The following is a 22743-nucleotide window of genomic DNA, read 5'->3' as shown; positions in this document are numbered from 1 at the left end:
TTCTACCAACAGGAACGCATAGAAATCGGATACAGTAAATGCCAGATATCATCTCAAGAAGCGCCATTCGGCAATTAGAAGATCGTGTAAATCGTTATTTGGGGGTACGATCGCAACAGTCAAAATTTTTCCCACTCTCCCGCCGCCACGTGCAGTTTAAATCGAAAAATAACTATGGATGTTTAGAGAAATTGGAATAAAGTGACGTGATTTAGAATTGCAATGAAGAATGTTCTTTCATATCACATTTTGTAAGACAATCTGCTTTTCGAAAACTAACATCAAAGATCATTTTTGGAAGAGCAAATTTTCACGTCTAAGTGCTTTCACGTCTAAATGCTTTTGCAAATGAATGGTAGAAAAAACTGTTGCCAATGATCAAATGTTAATAACGAAAAATTGAAGATTCTCGATAAAGAGTTTGACTGTTAAAACTGACAAGAATGGTGAAACTGCTAAATACCGTGCATAGATCAAGTTTATTATTGCAAATATGCCGACTCATCACATCCACGCATTGATATCAACGCGAGTCAAGACAGTCATGCAGATATTGATAAAAAGTAAATGATAAAACTGCGATTTGAACCTTGAGCATATGGAGACAGGAGATCGATGCACCTCTTAGAGCAGCATAATGCATAACTGTCCTTTGTCTATTGTCTTTATGTGACAGCACGGATGTGTGTACTGACTTCGTTTCAGCATGGTCGCATATCAAGCGGACAATGGATATGGGGTCGATCATGCTAGTTTCGTCTTTTTGCTTGCTATTGAAAAATTAGAACATAAACGAAATAATCAAAGAATGCACATTCTTTGAAGCTCAGACTTTGAGCAGACGGTAAGGGAATTTAATAATAATCTATACCTATAATATATAATATAAATATAAAGTAAGAAAAATTCGAAAATAATTCTAAATATTCCAATATTCGTAGAACTGCATTCTATATTGAATTTCCATAAGTTTTTTTAAGGACTTAAAAGATGCGTTATTAACCTACAGGGCAATTATCAAAAGCTTGGATACAAGACCTTGCGAGCTCATGTCTACAAGAACGGTCTTCAAGAATTCCTACCAATTTCAAGCAAAAACAAATAGTTTCCTGGGAAAAAATTCCCATTTTGCCTACCTATTGAAGTTGCTAAAAGCGTAGAAAATAGGCATCTTTTGCTTGCAATCAGTTGCAGTAACATCAGCATCAGAAGAAATGAAAAACTCTTCGACTTCAGTTAAAGCTTCATAACCACCACTGGATGAGTTGATAAGGTGATGGAGGGGCGTCCTTCTGTTCACATCACAGCTGTTTACAATGGCACCAGCGGCAACCAATGTTTTTACCAGTTCAAGTGCAACTGCACCGACATACGTTTTATCTACGGGAGCAACAGTGGCTTTTTCAACAGGTAAAAATCCCCCGATACATTTTTCCAATTTTTATCACAATGCACCCTATTTTAGTCTTCAAAAAATAAGTTCACAACTAAAAAAGATACGGAAAAAAGGAAAGGAAGGAAGTACTACTTTGCAAAGGGATCGTGTAAGTGTCCCGTAAGTTTAAGGGATACTTTTGAAAGCTTGCTTCAATAAAGCGATTTATTGTTTTTCCCGTGCTATAAACTTTTGTATAATCCTTGAGAGAAAAGCATAGACGTACTATAGAGAATAATATAAAAGGCAAGCTACAACAGAGAGTAAACACTAATTAATTTTGGAAGTAAAACAAGCTTTGAAAATGCAGAAGAATATTTTCGCATGTAATCTTGTATATTTTTGTACGTCAGACTATTATAACTAAAAGAAAAGTTTCATTACCCGATACGTTTTCCACTGCAAAGCTTAGTGGAGTTCTTTCATCCTTTCCACTTCTGACATTGGGGTCTGCCTTGAACTTGATAAGTTCCTTTACAACATCTAGTTGACAGGGTGGTCTAAAAACAATTATCACAAAGCCTGAAACAAAACCTTTGGATCCATCAAAAATTTCAGGAGAAAAAACGTATGAAATATGGAGCGAACAGAGGGACTTACAAGCGTTTAAAGTATATCCCATTTTGTCTTGGTTTCGTAAGACAAGAGGGTGTTGCCAAGGTACAGAACGAGACACAAGACAGTTCAACAAAAGACGTCCACATGTTTTGCAATAGCATTAATCAGGTTCTCAAGTCTCCAGCTAAGACATGAGACAGAAATATCCAGAAGGTACCCAATCACATACCTTTAGGTAAACAATAATGTGCCAAAATATATGACCTGATTGAGCTAAAGAGAGAAAAATAGGGAGAGGAAAAAACAGAGCCAACCTTGAAGCCAAAGCAATTGGTCCAAGAAGGCAGTCTTCTTCAAAATTCGAAGATTTAATCGATATATCACAGCCAGCGTTGATCTTTGAGAAGGAACAATTGGCATTATGTTAAATGACACATTTCATATAATAACACATTCAAAATTACCCCAATCTTTTCAACACGAGGAAGATGGAAAATGATTGACTAAAAGACGGGAAAATGATTAAGAAATTCAACATAGTTTAATAGGAAATCTGATCATTTTGAAACTGAAAAAATGGAAAATGATTGGAGAAATATACATTGCTATAAGAAATATAACACAAATTTTTAGAAACTTTGATTGAAAAAAATATTACTTAGCAAACAAAAACCAAACTTAACACTAACTTACAACATTGGCTTACAAATGTGAAAGATTTTCTGTACAATTGTAAGATTCAATTGTCTCATAAAGGTATATCATAAGAGCACTATTGTTTCTGTTAATAAACTTCACCATGAACAGCCGAATATGCTTGAATAACAACTTACAAAACAAACAGCCGCATGATAATTTCTAAATTTGATGGCAATGTGAAGAGGCGTTCTTCCATGTCTGCATTTTGCGTTCAGCAACTGGCCATTGACTGTTTTCATTATCATGTCAACACAATTAGCTTGATCATCTGGCCCCAGGTGAACCATGGCAAGAAAATGTAAACACGTAAATTTGCCTAAAATAAAATCAATGACTTGTTTCTAAGTTTCTGAGATGATCACAAAGTAAGGATATAGATCTAGAGAGATTACTTGACATAGAAAATTTTAAGTTGTGCAGAATCAAAAGAATAAGAAGTTCTTCAATAAAATGAGCAAATGTCTCTGTAATTTGAAAAGAGGAATTTGATAAAGGCGATAGCTACTAATCACACGATACTAAAATGAACGATAGCAACTTGATATAGAAAATAATATTCCTACCGGTAATTGAATATGGGTCATTCTCAATCTTCTTATCTTTTTCAATTTTAAATCCAAATGTAGGAATACTTCGATACTGAAACAGTAAAAACATAGAATTAGCTATCGTACAAGTTTGAACAAAATATATATCGTTGATACTTGGCATAAAAGTACCCACTATTATTCATATATCAGCATAATCAGATTATTATACCACCCAAGCCATGCTCAATAGAAACTCTTATATAAGGCTTTATTTTGGGTCATTATTAGGTGACTAATTAATGACCCAAAATAAAGAACTTCGAGGTTATGCTAAAGGTCTTTTCTTCAACATTTGTTACAAGTAGGAGATTAGCATATAGAACCCAAATGCCGTCCCAAAATCGTTTTTAATGCAATTAGTCCTCCAACCTTTTTAACAGATTCTTCAGATCCTTCGGATTCTTCGGGTTCTTCGTATTCTTCTGATTCTTCGGATTCTTCAGATCCTTCGGACTCTTCGGATTCTTCGGGATCTTCAGATTCTTTGGATTCTTCGGGTTCTTCAGATTCTTTGGATTCTTCAGATTCTTTTTTGGAAAACACTTTCTTCTGAATGACGTTGGCACTGAAATCCGGGTTGCATTTGTAGGCAAGAAACTAAAATTAGTCAAAAAACTTAATAATTGATGAAGGAAACGAAAATATCGATCTTGGAATGATACTTGATAAAATATTACAGACTGTTCTTGAAAGAGGAAATAAGGGTTTATGTGGTAAAAGGGTACTTGAAAAGATAATATAAAAGATAAAAGTTGAATAATTGGATAATATAACGGTTATAGTTGTCAGCATCCGGTGAGTAATTTCTGTTAAGATTAGGAGGTTTATGTTACAGACAAAAATTTAAATTAAATTGTCTGTATTTAAATTAAAAATTCTTGTTTTCCAAAGAATAATGAGCAATACGAAATACGAGAATGCAAATTTTGGCCTTAACAATGTATAAGACAATTTTTCCAACAAAAAGCATCGGTTTTGTAAACAGCCTTGTCAGCACTTACTACACTTAAACATCAAAGATTGAAACTTTTTCTATTAGCAATAAAACTACTAAAATGAAATAAAATAAGGAATAACTAGAATTTGTAGTTTTTTGCAAACCTTGATAAAAGCTTTGAAATTATGCACAGCATCCTGAGAAAAAACAAATTGCCATTGATAACAAATAAATTGAAGAACCATTGAATAGCAAATAAAGCGTAAATCTGAGTAGAATACAACCCTGTTATTCTAGATTGGCATTCCGGAAAAGGTGAGCCAAATGCCGAGCCGGATACGCTCAAGGATGGCCATTTTAAGCCATTTTATGGTCTTTGATGGTTGGCATTGCAGAAAATTGGCAGAGCCAGGGAATGAAAACTCTTTATTCCTCACACTCCTTAATAATCATTTTTAAGTCTTTAAAAAGTATTTTGTTTCTAAGCCCCAACCCCCCACAACCCCGTTTCCCCTAGTAAAATGTCTAGAAAGTCTTTATTTTGGCCAACTTCCGTCTTCACAAATGTATGACCAATGCCTTTTTTGGAAAATAAACTTTACTAATACTGTTGCCATTTTATCTTCTCGGCTTGAAGGTTCGTGCAAACCTTACCTGCATAGGGTAAAAAATTTGAGAAAATCAATAAAAAACTTTGATAATACAAACCTCTTTGCAAGCGGAAGTAGCTAGTGCTTCAAATGCTAACAACACTGGCGTGTAACCATCGTTATCAGCCTCATTGATCAGATCAGACATTGGACCAAACTGCGGAGAAAAGATACAAGCATCTAGCAGTGATTGAATGAAAATACTAGCCAGAAAAGTTATGCAGGCAAAATCACCGACAAAGATTATGAGGTAAGCCATATTCATAACCAACATAAATGTCAAAATGAATATCAGAGTTCAGGACGAAAACTTCATCCATAGAAAATTTCGTAATGCTTCGCTGCCACGCTGTCGCAGTGGCGAAATATTGGGCAAATTCTTTGGTGTATTTATATTTTCACGTAATACCCCGGTTCATTACCACAGGGCTAATATAACTTACAATGATAGCATAAGTCTACAGCTGGCGCATAAACTCAATTATTTAAATACCAGTTTCAAGGGTGATAGCTCTATTAACGGAGCTGAGAAGATTATATAACGTACAAAGCAGCTTTGTCGATTTTGAAGGTGTATTTTTGCATATTGGAAGAATAACAACACAATGATACCAGAGCACAGGCAAAAATGTTAGGCAACACTAGTTTGGGAACATGCTTAAGAATATTTGCATGTTACTCTCACGTTCAGAATACACATAAACAGAACATATACATGCAGTTGAGAACTCATTTAAAGGAAAAGTGACAACAAAATAAATACGCTAATGTTAAAACTAACTTTATCGACAGCCAATGACATTAACTTGGACCAGTCAGCAGAAATGCAAGAAGAAGCCAAGATATGAAACGTATTCTGTCCAAATGAATTTTTGCCGATCCTCGGATCTGCTCCATTTGAAAGAAACATCTCTGATTTCTTTACAAAACCCTATAAATGGGAAAAGAGGCCAAGCAGTAGGCAATCAGATACATGCTATAAAACCAAATGCTTTTCAGTATTTACATTTTGCTTACTTGACAATCATTGATTGGTTGTTATCGTGATATATATGTAAGAAAAAAAAACAAAGTCAAGAACTTAGTAACAAGTTTTGAGATTAAATGAGCTCTTCTTATAGAACAATTTGCATATCTAGTTGACTACAACGCTTTGCCTGTCTTTGCGAAATATTAATTTAGTGAATAGCTATACAGATATTTTTAGCTTTTCATTTGATGATTTTCAAACATATCAGTTCTCCGGTACCGAAATGCAAGGTACTGAAAATGAACAAATAAATAAATATGCGAATATGCAGACAGTTGAAGCTCGTGAAGAAATAGATTGCTATTTCCGAATCTGCGCTATCATTTGCCTGTTGGGCTTTCAAGCAAGTGTATCCGGCTAAAAATCGGACCCAAATAGAGCCAGTCCTGGAAAATGCTAATCCTGAACAGATGCAAACGGCACATTTCGAAATAGGACCATTATGAATGTTGCTTCCTTTAAACAAAGCCCTAATTGCTGCACTTGATATTAACCTCATATATTTGAAAGAAACTTTACGGCATTAACTTAATTTCTAAGATAATCTTTCTATTAGCCTAGTTGTTGTCTACATTCCGTTTTTATAATTTATTTCTCCGTCGTGGTTTCCTTCACTTAAGCGACACACCTTTCCCGACCTTCGTATTCCTAAACACACTAGCTTTAGTTCTTTTCATGCATGCCTTTCCTTAATATAGCCTTTTTGTTGATCAACATCGAAATTCTGATAAATTTTTGTCCCACTGAATTCTCATATTTCATTTTTCATCCCTGTGTACCATCAAGGTGGTCCCATTTTGATCTCAGGGTCTAGGTTACCTCGAAGATATCTAAAAAGGTCATGAGTCAACCAGGGGCGGATACAGAATAAAAGTTGACGGTCCCACATTAACACTGCCCAGCAGGCGGTCTAGAGGGCCTCCCTCATGGTCAAGGGCGGAGCCATGATGGGGGCCCAGCCCCCCCAGAACCAGAGCAATTAGGACTGGGGCCCTGAAACGCTCAAATTTTTCAGTCAAACATTTTTCGCTTTAAAAGGTTTTCCAAATTTTCCAGCAAATCCAACACGCAGTTGAAACGAAATATCTTGAGATTCAGAAGTGTACACTTCCTGTACCCTTCCCTTTCACAACTTACAACCTCATCCACTTTCTTCCCTTGCCAGCAGTTGTGCGGCACAGTAATCTAACATAGTGTTTACAGACTTTTCGTGCCGCACAAATATGTGAAAACTTGAATTTTGATTGGTGAGATTTGGTAAAATATTTGCATAACAAAGAGCCCTGCATATTTGTGCGGCACGGGCGACATGCTTAAAAATCATACTGTTTACGGTCTAGGATGGTATTGGAATTTTTTCTATATTGAATTAAATCGTAGCATTGTGTGTGAGATCGACAAAGTTCGGTCCTGTGTTCATTGTGTAAAGAGAGCAGAATGTATTATCTTTAAGGAGGAAAATAAAAGATTGTGATAAACACGATTTCCTTACTTCAATGACTGAAGACTAAAACTAAATTCTGAAAATCTGACGGTCTTCCGTGCGACCTGTGCGACACCCTGAATCCGCCCCTGGAGTCAACGGCTAGGATCGGATGCAAATAGGTACAAATCCAATTGAATTGGAAAATATCCATCACGAGGTAATTTCTATACGGTTTTCTAGACTTTTCACGAAAAGACGGAAATTTATTGTTTCGAATCTTTTCATTTGGTTTAACCTGAGCTATTAAACCTAGTTTTTAACTGTCTGCATTTTCTCAAAATGAATAGAGAGGTTAATAAAGGACCAAAGTTGAACTGCCAGAGACAGCTCTTCTGCTGAAAGTTGCGCTTGAATTCAAAGTAAACATGTTTTCTCACTTCTTATGTAAAATAAGTACAGCCGAAATTTTGCTGTTAGAATGCGACAGAAAGCCACCCCTCTTGTATCCATACGGATCCGATCCTGAACAAGGCCTAGGTCTATAGAGATGGCAAGGGTAAACATGGTGGTGACACGTCAACAGATAGCATGTCACTAGATAGAAGCGGTCAACAGATAAAATGGGTGCTGGGAGAAAAGAGCATTAAAAAAAGAATGCTAGCTATTTTCCGTGAAGAGAAACAAGCCACAAAAAAGGATTTAAAAATAGCTGAGCTGGGGAACGCATCAGGCAACCGTAGCCTCAAAAGCAAGTTTTGATGATCTAATGAAAGCTTGATAATAGTTTCAGTAGAGAAAATGAAAAATATTTACTTGTTGAATCGCTAACATGACAGGAGTTGTTCCGTCTTCAGCAACAGCATTCACATCGGCACCGCATTTCATAAAAAGCTTAAAAAAGGCTTCCTTAACTTCGGCGTTTTGTTCTTCATAGATTTTCTCAATTTGGTCACCAGTCAGGTCATCAATATTTTCATGCTTTGAGCGCTGTTAAGATACAGAAATTAAGAAAAGTGAGTTCGAAATACAAAGCAGAAAAGTAAAGGAATGACCTATGAAGATCACCTATGAAGATCACCTATGAAGATCACCTATGAAGATCACCTATGAAGATCACCTATGAAGATCACCTATGAAGATCACCTTGGAAGATCACCTATGAAGATCACCTATGAAGATCACCTATGAAGATCACCTATGAAGATCACCTATGAAGATCACCTATGAAGATCACCTATGAAGATCACCTATGAAGATCACCTATGAAGATCACCTATGAAGATCACCTATGAAGATCACCTATGAAGATCACCTATGAAGATCACCTATGAAGATCACCTATGAAGATCACCTATGAAGATCACCTATGAAGATCACCTTGGAAGATCACCTATGAAGATCACCTATGAAGATCACCTATGAAGATCACCTATGAAGATCACCTATGAAGATCACCTATGAAGATCACCTATGAAGATCACCTATGAAGATCACCTTGGAAGATCACCTATGAAGATCACCTATGAAGATCACCTATGAAGATCACCTATGAAGATCACCTATGAAGATCACCTATGAAGATCACCTATGAAGATCACCTATGAAGATCACCTTGGAAGATCACCTATGAAGATCACCTATGAAGATCACCTATGAAGATCACCTATGAAGATCACCTATGAAGATCACCTATGAAGATCACCTATGAAGATCACCTATGAAGATCACCTATGAAGATCACCTATGAAGATCACCTATGAAGATCACCTATGAAGATCACCTATGAAGATCACCTATGAAGATCACCTATGAAGATCACCTATGAAGATCACCTATGAAGATCACCTATGAAGATCACCTATGAAGATCACCTATGAAGATCACCTATGAAGATCACCTATGAAGATCACCTATGAAGATCACCTATGAAGATCACCTTGGAAGATCACCTATGAAGATCACCTATGAAGATCACCTATGAAGATCACCTATGAAGATCACCTATGAAGATCACCTATGAAGATCACCTATGAAGATCACCTATGAAGTTCACCTATGAAGATCACCTATGAAGATCACCTTGGAAGGTCACCTATGAAGATCACCTATGAAGATCACAAAGTTCTTAAAACAGAGTACATTCAATAAAACAGAGTGCACGTAAATGTCACAATCAGGCTGGCTGGGGCAACTTTGACAGTAATTGACAGTAATGTCAGTGGAATTGTAAGAATAGACTTCTTCTATTTGATTTTCTACACTTTGAGCTACCTCACATTTACTGAGGCAAGAAAGTTTTCAAAAAAGGTTGTAACTAGAAAATCACTTTAGATCATAGAACAATGAACGTGAAGAGCACAAAGAGAGCTTTGCAAACAACTCACATCATCAAACATCTCTATCAAATCTAAACACTCGGTTTTTGATAATAGAACGTGAAGCATGGGTTTCAGGGTGCTTCCATCTCGCATGGTATTGACGTCTGCACCGTTTTGAAGAAGCAGCTCTACTAACGGGAAGTTGTTCTGCAAAAAAAATTAAAAACAAGAATGTTCAAGACAGATGATCCAGACAAAGATTCTAGCTAATTGATGATAGTTACATAACTCGCGCATCTTTTCCCTTAAGTTCACTCGTAAGTGATTAAAATCAAGTTGCCTTTCAAAAGGGGCACGTGTTTTTGTCAATTCAGAAGATTATGAAGAAGAAATTTGTCACAGAACTCTTTTAAGTGTTAGCAAAGAAAACACAAAAAAGGAAGTTTCAAGCAAGAATAGATAAATAGATTTAGAGTTAATCGTTCTACCCTTTCTATTCGGGAACAAAATATGATCAAAACTTTTGATGAATCAAAATCAAAACGTCTGTTTTTTAAAAATCAAAACTTCTGATAAATCAAAATCGAAACTTTCTGATCAGTTACGATCAAAAATTCTGATAATTCAAAATCAAACCTTCTGATCAGTTACGATCAAAACTTCTGATAAATCAAAATCAAACCTTTTGATCAGTTACGATCAAAACTTCCGATAAATCAAAATCAAACCTTTTGATCAGTTACGATCAAAACTTCCGATAAATCAAAATCAAACCTTCGCACCAACCACAATCAAAACTTCTGATCAATCACAGTCAAATTTGCTAAGGGTGTTGTCTATTGGAAAGAAGAGTGAGAATTGACACACACACAGATATAATTTCATACTACACGGCTTTATTCAAGATAATTAGATGATAATAGACAGGAACATTTTCTGGAGACTTTTCATGTATTTTTTTCAATTACAATTCAATTCCTACTGGCAATTTCCATGCAAGACACTGCAAATAAACCTCATGTATAAAGTTTGTTTCGAGTAATCTAACCGCAAACTTTAACCTGAAAGCCAATACACATTATATATTGATTACTAACCTTCCAAATATTTCCCATATTTGGGTCTGCACCAGCCTTAAGGAGAAGATTTACGCAATGATACCAACCATAGGCAGCGGCATAGTGAATAGGGGTGTTCAGGGAGGAGTCTTGGGCATTTGGGTCGACCCCAATGTTGAGGAGATAAGCCATCACCTTGTAATGACCATTTTGAGCAGCTAACATTAAGGGCCTTTTGTTGTGCTTCACTAGAACAAAAGAAGCATTCAAAACCAAATCACACGTGACGTAGGATATTAGCTGAATGACCTTCCATTTCTCGAAGAATCGTTGTTGCCTATGACAAGCAGTTCATTGTGCTTGTTTCGAGCAACAGATAAGTGACAGGCCGCATTTTAGTAACATTACACGAGCATCATTCAAGTTGCATACCGTATATCGTAAACGTGATTATCATGGCGCTATGAATGAAGGCTCCTTAGAATATTTGGTTTTTTTATGATAGCATATCCACCCTTCACAAATTTTCCTTTTCATGGAGCTGAATGTGCTTCTATTTACTTAAAATTTCTTTTCCATTCTACAGCGAAATTTCATATACCAAAATGGAATTGCCAGTATACCTTTGCCGTCGGGTGCTGCTCCAAGTTCTATCAGCGTTTTCACGATTTTCAAATGCCCTCGCTCCGCTGCCAATGCTAATGCAGTCATGTTACCTTTACTAGCACCAGTCTGCAGGTCAATGTTTGCTCCCTGCTCAACCAGCAATCTCACGGTACTCTATGAATGAAACAGGCAAGCTGTTCAACCCGAACCTCTCGCTATTTGACTGTAAAATAAATCTAGAGACATGGTCTCCTTTTTTAACAGACAGGCTTTTTAAATAACTTAAAATAATTAAAGATACAGAATAGTAAACAGCTTATACCAAAGAATAATAACTAGTCAAAGAAAATTGATAAAACAAGTTTAACTAAGAGTCCATATCAATTTTCAAGCAGAAACAGGTATTTCGGTCAATTGAATTTAACAATTGCGATTCGGCATTGGAAACGTTAAATGATACATCAAGATACATCAATATGACAAAACAATAGCAGACCTCATGGCCATTCTTTGCAGCATAATGTATGGGGGCTTTGGTCGTTCTTTTGCCCTTTGCATTAATGTTGATGCATGGAGCCATACCCTTGCTGGAAGGCAAAGGATCTTCGTTGTCGTCCATCTCCTTGTCAACTTCGTCATCCTCAGCATCATCCTGGTCTTTAAACTCTATCTCGATTTTAACTTTCAGAAGCTCTTCTACATTTGCGCACCTACCCAGCTTGGCAGCAATCATCAAAGGGGTTGTTCCTTTCGAATCTACATCGTTAGGGTCAGCACCTCTAGAAATTGTTAGTTATTTATAAAGATGAGTGTTTCACATTAAAATCAGCCATAAAAAGATATAAGACTACTTTGATTTTGATACGAGGTGTGTCAATCTGTCAAAGATCTCAACCCTTTTTCCATCAAGGCTCACTCATTTGTCCTAAACTTCTCATCCTGTAAATCAATTCGTGACTTCCTAAAAGTAGCCTCCTTAGAAATCAAGAACTCAGAACTGAGATAGAAGTCAAGTGCTAAGAATAGCAGAAATCATACATTACTCAAAATATACTACAGCCACTATACCTCGATATCAAGAAAGCCAAGGGTCCTGGGCCTTCACATGCAGCTGCGTAGTGGATCAGTTTCCTGCCCTTTGAGTCCTGAACATGGCAATCAGGGACTGCTGAGAAGAGCGCTTGCAAATATTTTGGGTTCGGGTTTATTGCAGCACAGTGTAGAGGCAATATCTAAATAAAGTATTTCAAATTGTGTTGCATCAGTGAACCAAAGAAATGATTTTCATTCCAAGAATACAGGCAATTTCTCTTGACAATCAAGCAAATTTTATCCATGATTTACGTCCTGGAAACATCGCTAAACTCGACTGGAATCTAGGATATACACTCTCCCTATGAAATCACAGTGATAATTTGTGATCTTGGTTCTAAAAATTATGAGCCAAGCAGCAACAACGTTGCTTCTTTAGCCAAATTCCGCCATTTAACTGGCAATATCGCAGCCAATTTGCACAGCTTTGAGCCAATTTCAATTAAAAGTCAGAGGCAAAGTAAATGCATCCTTTTTTCAGATGTAATGGTCGAAAAAGAGGTTTTTAAAAATATAGTCTTATTACCTTTTCCATAAAACTCTTCTTTGTCACAGACTGGCTTCGGAACTTCGATAATGGTTCGGTATCAAATGAAAGGACCTACAAAGAAAATAACTTGCTTTAAATGGCTTTGAAAAAAGCAAACATTTAGTAAACTAAAGCTTTTTGTCTGACACTCTTCAGAGTTTAAAACGTCAGAACATAGATCGAAAACTCTACGCTAAAAAAATATATATACCCAGTTGTGGATCGAAATAGGCCAATCAGAAACAGGAGCACATGACTGTAAAGGTTGACCAATCAGTGCCGCTTGCCTATTAGAATGTTACCAGTAGGGGTGTACCGGATCAGGATTTTCAGAATCCGGCCGGAACCGGATTTACCTGATTTCTTCGTGGAATATCCGGCCGGATTCTACCGGATAATCTGACCATTTATAGAATTTTCAGTAATAAAAAGTTTTGAGCCACTTTGCGAAAAAATGTATAGCGAGAAGATCAAAGAGACCTATTCAGGGTTGCCAGATTGAATTTACAAACGAAGGCTAGACTGGTGAGCAATTTAAGCCAAAATGCTCATAAAAAGGCCAAATCAAAAACTCTCTCAAGAATCCATCGAGCAGGCACTGGTTATATTTCTACGCTTGTGCCTGTTAGATAATTTCTTAACTTTGATAAGAATCTTACATTTTTCCAAAACCCTTTGCTAATATCAAGATAATGTTTAGGTTAGGTGATAAAATTGAAATTTCGTTAACACTTTGTAGTTAACTACTAATTCTTATTCTATGAATGTGGTAATTACTTATTAATTTTGGAGGTCTGCTGAAAAGGCCAACAAGGTCAAATTTAAGTAGCAAGCAAAAAACAATTTTTCCAGGCAATCTAAATCTAAAAAACAAAAATGAAAAATTTGGCCTAAAAAGCCGATCTGGCAACCCTGGACCAAATCTGTGAATTATATCATCCAGTCTTCCTGTTTCGTGATGACGAGCACTTTCATTTCAAATCTGTTTTCAAGGCGCTTGTTTTATCGTCGATATTGTTTAGTTCTAGAAAATCCATTTTTAATCACTGTATGAAGGTAGTCTGACTTGGTTTTCCAAATTTTCTTAGTTATGATTAAAGTTCTGGAAAATCCGGCAACTGGCCGGATTTCGGAAACAAATCTGGCCGGAATCGGATTTTCAAAAAATCAGCGATCCGGTGCCGGATTATCCGGCCTACCGAATATCCTGTACATCCCTAGTTACCAGTGGAGTCCTAAGGTGAAAACGAACTCCTTTTGTCTACACAGTAGCGGTTTTTTTGTATAGTACAAAAAAGGCCCTTCCGTTCATTCAAAAGGACTGCGTTCCTGCCACAAAAAAAAGTTCTGTTGTAAATGAATTTACGTGCCAGTGTGATTCTGGCTACGTAGGACGCACCACCCAAAGATTGGAGGATAGAATAAAACAACATGTTCCGTCTAATTTTAGAAACAAAACCCATCCCCAAAGAGAACAGCCACCTCGGTCTTGCAAATCTAAAATTACAACTAAAACCTGCAATTCTGCTATCGGGCAGCATGTTTCGGATTATTGGTAAAGCCCGATCGTCGTTCCACCTAGCAGTTTTAGAATCTATCTACATAAGCACGAAAAAACCGCTACTGTGTAGACAAAAGGAGTTCGTTTTCACTTTAGGACTCCATTGGTAACATTCTAATAGGCAAGCGGCACTGATTGGTCAACCTTTACAGTCATGTGCTCGTGTTTCTGATTGGCCTATTTCGATCCACAACTGGGTATATATATTTCCTAGCGTAGAGTTTTCGATCTATGTTCTGACGTTTTAAACTCTGAAGAGTGTCAGACGAAAAGCTTTAGTTTACTAAATGTTTGCTTTTTTCAAAGCCATTTACAAGTTTTGTACCACCAAAAGATTGTTTGCAAACTTGCTTTAACTTTTATATTCATTTAAATGTCGCACTAATTTAAATTGAGGGCCCCTTGAAAATCAGCCTTGCTGAAGGAAAAGGAAATAAATGAACTATGGAGATGACCCTTGCGATACCTAATCTTGAGGATGACGTAATCTTTAAGTTAACGAAAACAGCATCTCCAATGCAAAAGGAATAATGAGTGACACCGTCAACATGTCTGATTAATCCTCTAGGTCTATACTTAATGGACGTTGCATCATATGACATACGGATGTATTCGTGTATGTATTAGGTCATTAAAAAAACCTTTTTATACCTCCTTATGTAAAAAGTTGAATCCATATGACGTTAAATCTTCTTTTTCAGCATGCTTGTTCAGAAAATGAGCAGCAATACTTCGACGACCATTCCTGATGGCTGAACCCAATTCAGTCATTAACGAGTATTGATTGTCCTAAAAAGATATTTATTTTCCTATAATTATACAATTTCCAGTCACAATTTGAGAATATTTCTCAACCCCATTTCCATGCAATTAAGAATCACTTGCATAAAAAGATGTCGTGTTTGATTGCCTTATATCATCTCGAGATTATAATTGATGCTGACAAATTAGATGAAAACATGATAGCGGTCACTCGATTAAGATTATAAGGACATAATTGAAACAATATTGATTGAGAGGAAGCATCATAAATCAACAAAAAGGGTCGCAAAACAGTAAATACGGAAAAACAGAGTCCGGACTCATTACAGAGAGGGCAGCCACTTATTTTTGGAAATTATCTTAAATCTAGGTGGCCTGAGGGTGGTTTTAAAAACTTCCTTTAATAAAGGTGCTATTCAAAGAAAAAGGTAGGTAACAAAGAGAAATAAATATTTTTCACTCCAAATTGCTGCAAGCAAAACACTTACCTGCTTGTTATAGTAATATTCAGTCATTTCAGTAGTGACGTATTTCAAGCAGAATCGTTCGCTTACATCATCTTGATAGTCTCTTTCCTAAGACGAGACTACAAGTACAAGTACCTGGGACTAAGGGAGGATCTAAAGATAATATAAAGAAGAAATGGCTCTTCAAATTATCAACTAAAAAATAATTTATATGATTTGTCTGCCCAGCAAAAATGTATCAAAAGGAACAGAGCTTGGTAAAACCAACTGATGTCAACATTAATGAGTAAAAAATGAAGCAGTACGAAAGCACTGCGACTACACGAATGGGACTTTAAAACTAACCAATAAGCTTAATTATTAAGCGATGAGAATACATCTAAGGATGCGAGTCAAGAACAAATCATCACAACGCCGATAGTAACAGAGCACCAGGCTGCATTTTACCTTTAGAAAAGCGTTATTGCCTTCTTTTGCGCCTCTGCTTGCCTGTACTTCTCTGACAGCATGACCAAACGTATAGAAATTGTATCTAAAACAAATATGGAAGAACGAGCTGCTTACAAGCTAGCTTAAAGAAGTTGAATCCTAGCTTTAAGAGAAAGCTCTTTCTTCTTGAAATGAAATTGAGCTACCAGTTGCAAAACAGAAGCAGTATGATGAACATTTGTTTGGCTCATTTTTAACGTCTGCAGTATGATGAAAATTTGGCCAGCAGCATTTGGAAAATATAATAACTTTAAATCCACAGGTGGATTTAATATAATAACTCACAAGGTTGTATTTTGTACAGTCTGAAACTGTATTTGTACTGTATTTGTACTGTCTTGTATTGGATTGTGCTGTATTGTGCTGTGTTGTTCTGTATTATGTATTTATAGTGTATTTATATTGTATTATGCAAAGTTTTGGAATATTTGTCATGTTGGATGTGAGGGCAACTCGATAACGTTATGTTTTTGCCTCCATCTCAATAATGATCAACTTGAGTTTTTTTGCATTTTTTTCATTGTGATAAAAGAAATAATTTTGCAGTTAATTGCAAACTCTCAAATGCTCTTCGTGAAAGTTGTTTCTTATCAACAGCTTGATGCAAAATGTGAAAACGTTATACCTTCCAGTGTTCATTTTTTCCAGGGAAACAGCAGGTCGTTTAGCTTTCCTTTCTTTTGGCTGTTTATCGTTCCGCAAGAGATCTACAGCCATTTTATTTTCAGTCAACAATGCATAATGCAAGGGACCAAGATGAATATCAGCACTTCGATCCCAGAATACCTAAGATATGGCATCAACCAGTTATTTATGATATTAGGACTCAAAAAGGGGTTGGAAAGATAGATGAAAGAAAAAACAGCTAGTTACCAATGGTCAGCAAGTGAATTAAAAAGATTTCAAAACACATCAGACCATTTTATGACATCTGTTTTGTAGATAAAGAGTTCTTGAAATCCTGAGAATCATCATATAATGCCTAGCGAACAAATTTAAACAAATAAACTTCAACATAAAATTTTTGAATTGAGATTCTACGAAAAGACAAAAAGCCAGATTTTGGATCATCAACATATGCCTTTCATTTGAACTTTTCGTTGCTAGGCACAACTAAAAAACTAGGCACAAACAAGAAGCGATAGCTAGCAAAAATTCGAAAATTTCTCACCGTGTATACATTTTCAACATCATCTATTGCCTCTTTGAGCATCTGCATGTCATTAAGAAGGACGGCACGTACGCCTCGCTTTACGTTTGCAATCGGTAGATCATTCCTAAAAAACAGAAGTAACAACACGAACGTGAGCCAGAACTAATTTGTTGTAAACAGTTGAACGCAAAACTGAAATATTCTCAATCATTCTGAGAATTCACTATTAATACCCAAGCCCCATACTTCTCTTCAAAGAGTGGGTCTTTCTCGACAATCTTTATATCTTGATTAGGCATTAATCCTCTTCTTTTCACGATCTTTGCTTTCTTTTCCTTCAATTTTTTTATTTTAGATTTGTTGTCATTCTCCGTCGGTTTTGCTGCTCTTTTCCGCCTTTTCTTCGGTGATGGGCCATCATCTGACTCTTCTTTTTCTTCTTCCTCTTTATCCTCTAAATCCTCAACTGAATCTCCGTCGTCTTCATCATCGCTGGTTTCTATCAAAGGCATCAAGATTGTTATTAGTTTGGTTGAAATTTAAAATTTGCTCGTCATAACTGGCTGTCTTCAAGCAAGCAAAGCTTAGAGTTGAGAATCAATCTCCTACTGGCGAAACACATCAAAACATTGGCAAAAGTTTATAAGAAAAAGAATGCCAACAATACATTTAAACATTTTAGCTCATCATTTTATGCAATGCCTGGCAAAAGTCTTAGAACACTGACGTCAATTTTAAAGTTCAAAATCAATCATCCCTCTCTCCCCTACAGAACAATGTTGGTTTACTATCAAACGGGTTAGGATTTCAGGAAGCACTTTCCTTTGCTTCCGAAATTAGATATTTCTCTAAATCATCAACATTGTTTTAGGGGGAAGGGGGCAGAATGAGTAATTTTTTTTCATGAAAGGAATGAAAGATATCAAATGTAGCGTCAACTGCTGGATGTTCCAAGTACTTTTGGCAGGCATTGTAGATAATGCAGCTGAAATGGAGAAAGAACATTATGCAAGAAATATCTTGAATGTTTACCTTTCAACTATCACTAGATATTGAAAAAAGCCAGCTTGAAAAAACGATTTTATTCTTTCTTTTTTCTTTAAATAAAAAAAATTTATCACAAGTTATGCCTTCAGTTGCAAAGCTACTACATACCTGTGGCTGGGAGATTTGCATTCTCATTTTGAAGGGCTTCTCTTAGCAAATCTTTGACTTGTTTTAAGTGTTTCTTTCCAAGGTGAAGCATCCCATCACCGCCCTCTGTTAAATTGACTCTGTCAATTACTGACTCTTTGTAGCAAATGTCATCATATGAGGTCTACAAAATAGAACATTAAAAATTGAGGGCATGCTCATTTCTAAATGTAAGACAGTCAGACCTGTTACTAACTTTTGTGTTGAAGGAGGATTTTCAGGTCACACTTCACTTCAAAATTTGGGCGGCATCCTTTATTTGCTGAAAAGTTTGCCAAAGCAGTACCCCTAGATTTCAAAATTTCACACTGTCAAGGCCCAACCCTATAGCAAAAGCTCTGGGGACAGTTCCAGCACTTAACTTTATCAAAAGGCATTTGAAAAACCTTTTTTTGACAAAGGGTTTTAAAGTGACTTTTGGTAAGTGAAAGTGATTTTAAATGTGGCTTTTGGTAAACTTTAATTTTTTACAAACAACTTGCAGTGGTGCTCTTATACCTGCTTAAGAGAACTGTGTCAATATGGGAGCAAGATTTTCAGATAAAAATCGATTATAATGGGGGAAAATACTGAAATGGTTAGTGATGGTTGCAAATATTTTTTAGAAATTTTCATTGTACCAAGCAATTTAAAACTGGATGTTGCTTAGATTTTTTGTACCAAAATTTGCATTAAATATTTGAATACTAGGTGTATCAACCAAGATTTAGATCAAGACAAAATGATAAATCTTTAGGTACAAAAAAATCAGCACACACCTTAAACACTTGTTTCTTCTCCCCTACTTGGTCCAACCAGGCAATCTGAAAACTCTCCTTGTTTTCAGGAACATCTTCCAAAACTCTGCACAAGTAAAAATCATATCCTTGGCCTCTAATGGCAAGGTAGTCATTTGCAACATACAAAAATTTCATGCTCTTGTACCTTTCCAGCTTGCCACGTCTCTTTATTGACATGATTCTGCTTGAGGCTCTTTGAGCTTGCTTCTCCTCTGATTGTTGATTAGTAGCCTTTAGGGCAAGAGAATTGATGATTACCTTTAATCGCAATTGAATGAAATTTAACCAGATGGAATTTCATGATAGGTGTTTGACCTTTAATTGGTTCTGGAAAAAGATCTGTGGATCAGATCAGATCATGTTGTTCTGATCAGTTCCATTCGATCCACAGATTGATTCAGATTGGAATGCAAGTTGACAATTATCTCCACGGGATCCTTGTCTTATGACGCAAGTGCTCTATTGTTAAAAAAGTTCTAATTCGATTTTGATCAAATAAAAACTTTGGGATTTATTTTAACCCAGAAGATATAAATTCTGTTTCAGATTTAGCTTCAGATGTACATAACATTTTGTAATCTCTAGTGCTTTTAAAGATAAAAACAAATGGATGCTTCTAAATACACAATATTCTATTGTGAAACTTAAAGCATTCTGAAATGAGGCTTCATTTACAGTTTAAATAAAGAACTAGATACTGAATACCTCTTTGATAAGATATCCAACAACAGCCCCTGGCATTTATGGAGGCAATTCTTAATATTGCTTATAGGAGGGTATAACATCTTGTATTGAAACAAGAAACTGCTTACAAAGTTTATTTTAACATTGCTCCATCTTCTAGTCATGATGGGGAATTTACTTCTGCTTGAAACAATAGCTACAAATGGGTGAAATTGTGTTACCAGGATGAGATACAAACCATCTACACAGCGCCATCGCGAGGCAAGCCTTTCCAAATTTTGATGCTTCCAGTTCCCTGGAAAATGCACTCTTTTAACAAATTTCACCAAAGCAATCCTTCAAAATTTATGACAGGAAGGTCTCCGAAATACCTAAAGCGTTTCTTCCAGCGAGCCGATTTTATCTGAAATTTCCTATAGAGATACTATTGGGGGTGTGGTACCCTCCTACACACCCCCTGGTCACGACATACCTGAATCTACATACAAACGTAAAGCCCCCAGTGTGTAGAAAGGAGTTAGTTTTCTCTCTTAGACTCCAGTGGTAAATTTTTTAGGCACGCGGCACTGATTGGACAACTATGCCAGTCTTGTGTTTGCGCTTTTCTGATTGGCCTATTTTGTTCCACAACTGGGTATATATTTTTCATCATGTTTTTTCTGACCCTTATACTGACATTTTATACTCTGAGAAGTGTCAGACAAAAAAAAAGATCTTAGCCAATATGTTATAAAATGTTTGCTCTTTTTAAAGCAATTTTCAAATAATTTTTAGCTATTTTAGCTGGTTCTTCCAGTTATTTGGCTTGTATAATAAATTTTCTATAACGATTTTAGATTCTTGGTTTAATGCTTTCAAACAGAAATCCTTTTGAAAAATACAAAATGATTTACAACTAAAGATTTCGAAATCATCAAGTTCAACAAATATTTCTGAATTAAACATTTTTCTGAAAACAGAGCACTAAGTTTCCAGCCAGTGACTTGCAGAAAATTTTGCTTTTTCACACCTGAGTAATCTTCAAAAAATGGACCAATTCCTGCATATAGGGGTAGGTAAGCTAAGCACCCCTGGTGCCCAGTCTGCAGAGTATGGCATGTGCACACCGGAGATATTTTTGTGCAAAACCTGTTGCACACTAGGTATTTTTGGGTGTGGCAACTAATATGGGCGTGGCTAGGTGTGGTCCCATAGAAACTTATGTGGCTTCTATTGGAAGGACCCAGACAAGAAGAAGAAAAGGCGGGCAAAAGAAGAAGGCACGTGAGGCAGGCTCCTTCGCATTTTTACGGTGAAATGCAAGTTTAAAACTTTAACCATAACAGGGGAAAATTTAATAGCTGGTGCACACCAGCACACCAGAAATTTTTGGTGGTGCACACCGGCACACCAGGCTTTTTGCTCGTGCACACCGGAGATCTCGTCGAAAAGTGCCATACTCTGCAGACCGGCCTGGTGCGAGACACCTGCCCTAAAACTAAAAGTCTAAATAAACGTCAATGGCCACTTACCTGCTCCTCAGTATCAGAATCCGATGCATTACTCATGTCAGTATCATCTTCTTGCTCAAAGCTTTGCTCAACCCTGGCTCTACCATCGTCCCTGGCATTTTCTTTTGCAGATTTAGATTCTTCCAGATTGATCGAGGGAGGTACGTCGTTCCTCTCTTGATCAACTCTTTGCGAAATCGAGGAGGTTCTTTTAAGCAAAGGCCGATTCATGCTCATTGCAAGCGCTGTAACTCAGCTTCTGGGCGTCAATCTGAATGCTGGGTCTTCAAGGCACCAGTTTTATTCAGGGGCACCCGGAAGCAAGAAGCAATTATTCAGCAAATCGTGATTGTTGTTGTGGTTGACGCTCCCTGCACAAAGGTACGGGCGGGATGAGACTTGCCGTCAAAAATCGCTGACATCGCAAAGAATCAGAGCAAAATGTTTTTGTTATCGAGAAAAATGACATAGAGCAAAAAATTTATCACAGGGCTGCAAAAAAGTTGATTGATCATTTTCAAAAGAGTTAAGATCCTGTTTTGGAAAATTCTGTTGTTTAAGCTTTCCAATGCTCCCTAAGAGAGACAGTGGCAAGTCGTCTTTTGGGTTCTAGGAGGCATGGTAAAAATTCATACATTACAAATTGCTAAAAAGTTCATAAACAACGAATGAAGAAATTCCTAAAATCGATACAAATGTGTTCTTAAATTTTCTCAGTGAACCAATTAATCAGATTCAAGAAACTTGTTTGCTTTATTAAAGCGTCCAATTCCATCGAGTACAAACTGGAAAGGCAGATAAAATTTTATGTTAGGAAGAGACAAATCTTATTCAATTTACTTCAATTCCATTTCATTTGAACATCACAGATAGTTACGTTAAAGAAAAATATCTGCATTTTCTATGATGTGACGACCTATTAAAAATATAGGCTGCAAAAAAGTTATTTGTGACCAAATTATCAGGGGCGGATTTAAGCAACAATGATCGGGGGGTGTTAGACACTAATTTTGGTGCTACACCCTTCAGGTCACTGGAAAATGATGGAAACGCCCATTTTTAAAATTTGGTTTTCAACGGTGACACGGCCAGGTTTGGAAGATTGTTAGGCCAAAGAGGAAAATATTTTTGCTCATCACGACCCTAAGAATTTGGGAAAACAACCATTTTGTAAATGTGTTTGAAAAAGCCATGGCATTTTTACGTGGCAATTTCCCTTTATTCAACGTCATAGGT

General features: G+C 36.5%; 1 protein-coding gene across 1 annotated transcript in view; it reads right to left on the bottom strand.

Moving 5' to 3' along the window:
* The window catches only part of LOC135690140 (poly [ADP-ribose] polymerase tankyrase), a 34390-nt gene extending 12533 nt beyond the window's left edge, over positions 1-21857 (bottom strand). Inside the window, exons 1-26 of the mRNA XM_089108593.1 lie at positions 21529-21857; positions 19313-19564; positions 18516-18678; positions 17607-17859; positions 17379-17484; positions 16833-16993; positions 16166-16250; positions 15740-15826; positions 15141-15278; positions 12926-13000; positions 12376-12539; positions 11804-12086; positions 11325-11481; positions 10705-10949; positions 9710-9862; positions 8139-8312; positions 5651-5800; positions 4928-5026; positions 4384-4416; positions 3652-3879; positions 3256-3331; positions 2827-3008; positions 2308-2390; positions 1820-1935; positions 1137-1380; positions 590-770 (exon numbers count right to left, since the gene is read on the bottom strand). Of these exons, the coding sequence (XP_088964719.1) occupies positions 590-770; positions 1137-1380; positions 1820-1935; positions 2308-2390; positions 2827-3008; positions 3256-3331; positions 3652-3879; positions 4384-4416; positions 4928-5026; positions 5651-5800; positions 8139-8312; positions 9710-9862; positions 10705-10949; positions 11325-11481; positions 11804-12086; positions 12376-12539; positions 12926-13000; positions 15141-15278; positions 15740-15826; positions 16166-16250; positions 16833-16993; positions 17379-17484; positions 17607-17859; positions 18516-18678; positions 19313-19564; positions 21529-21744 (4104 nt within the window). The 5' untranslated portion in view covers positions 21745-21857. The remainder of the gene's footprint in view (positions 1-589; positions 771-1136; positions 1381-1819; positions 1936-2307; positions 2391-2826; positions 3009-3255; positions 3332-3651; positions 3880-4383; positions 4417-4927; positions 5027-5650; positions 5801-8138; positions 8313-9709; positions 9863-10704; positions 10950-11324; positions 11482-11803; positions 12087-12375; positions 12540-12925; positions 13001-15140; positions 15279-15739; positions 15827-16165; positions 16251-16832; positions 16994-17378; positions 17485-17606; positions 17860-18515; positions 18679-19312; positions 19565-21528) is intronic.
* Positions 21858-22743: the final 886 nt, after the last annotated feature.

This window comes from Rhopilema esculentum, chromosome 5 (genome assembly GCF_057945365.1).
Source record: "Rhopilema esculentum isolate cy_ngs chromosome 5, ASM5794536v1, whole genome shotgun sequence".
NCBI lineage: Eukaryota > Metazoa > Cnidaria > Scyphozoa > Rhizostomeae > Rhizostomatidae > Rhopilema > Rhopilema esculentum.
Note: the sequence above shows the minus strand (reverse complement) of the source record. Positions and strands in the feature narration are given on the sequence as shown.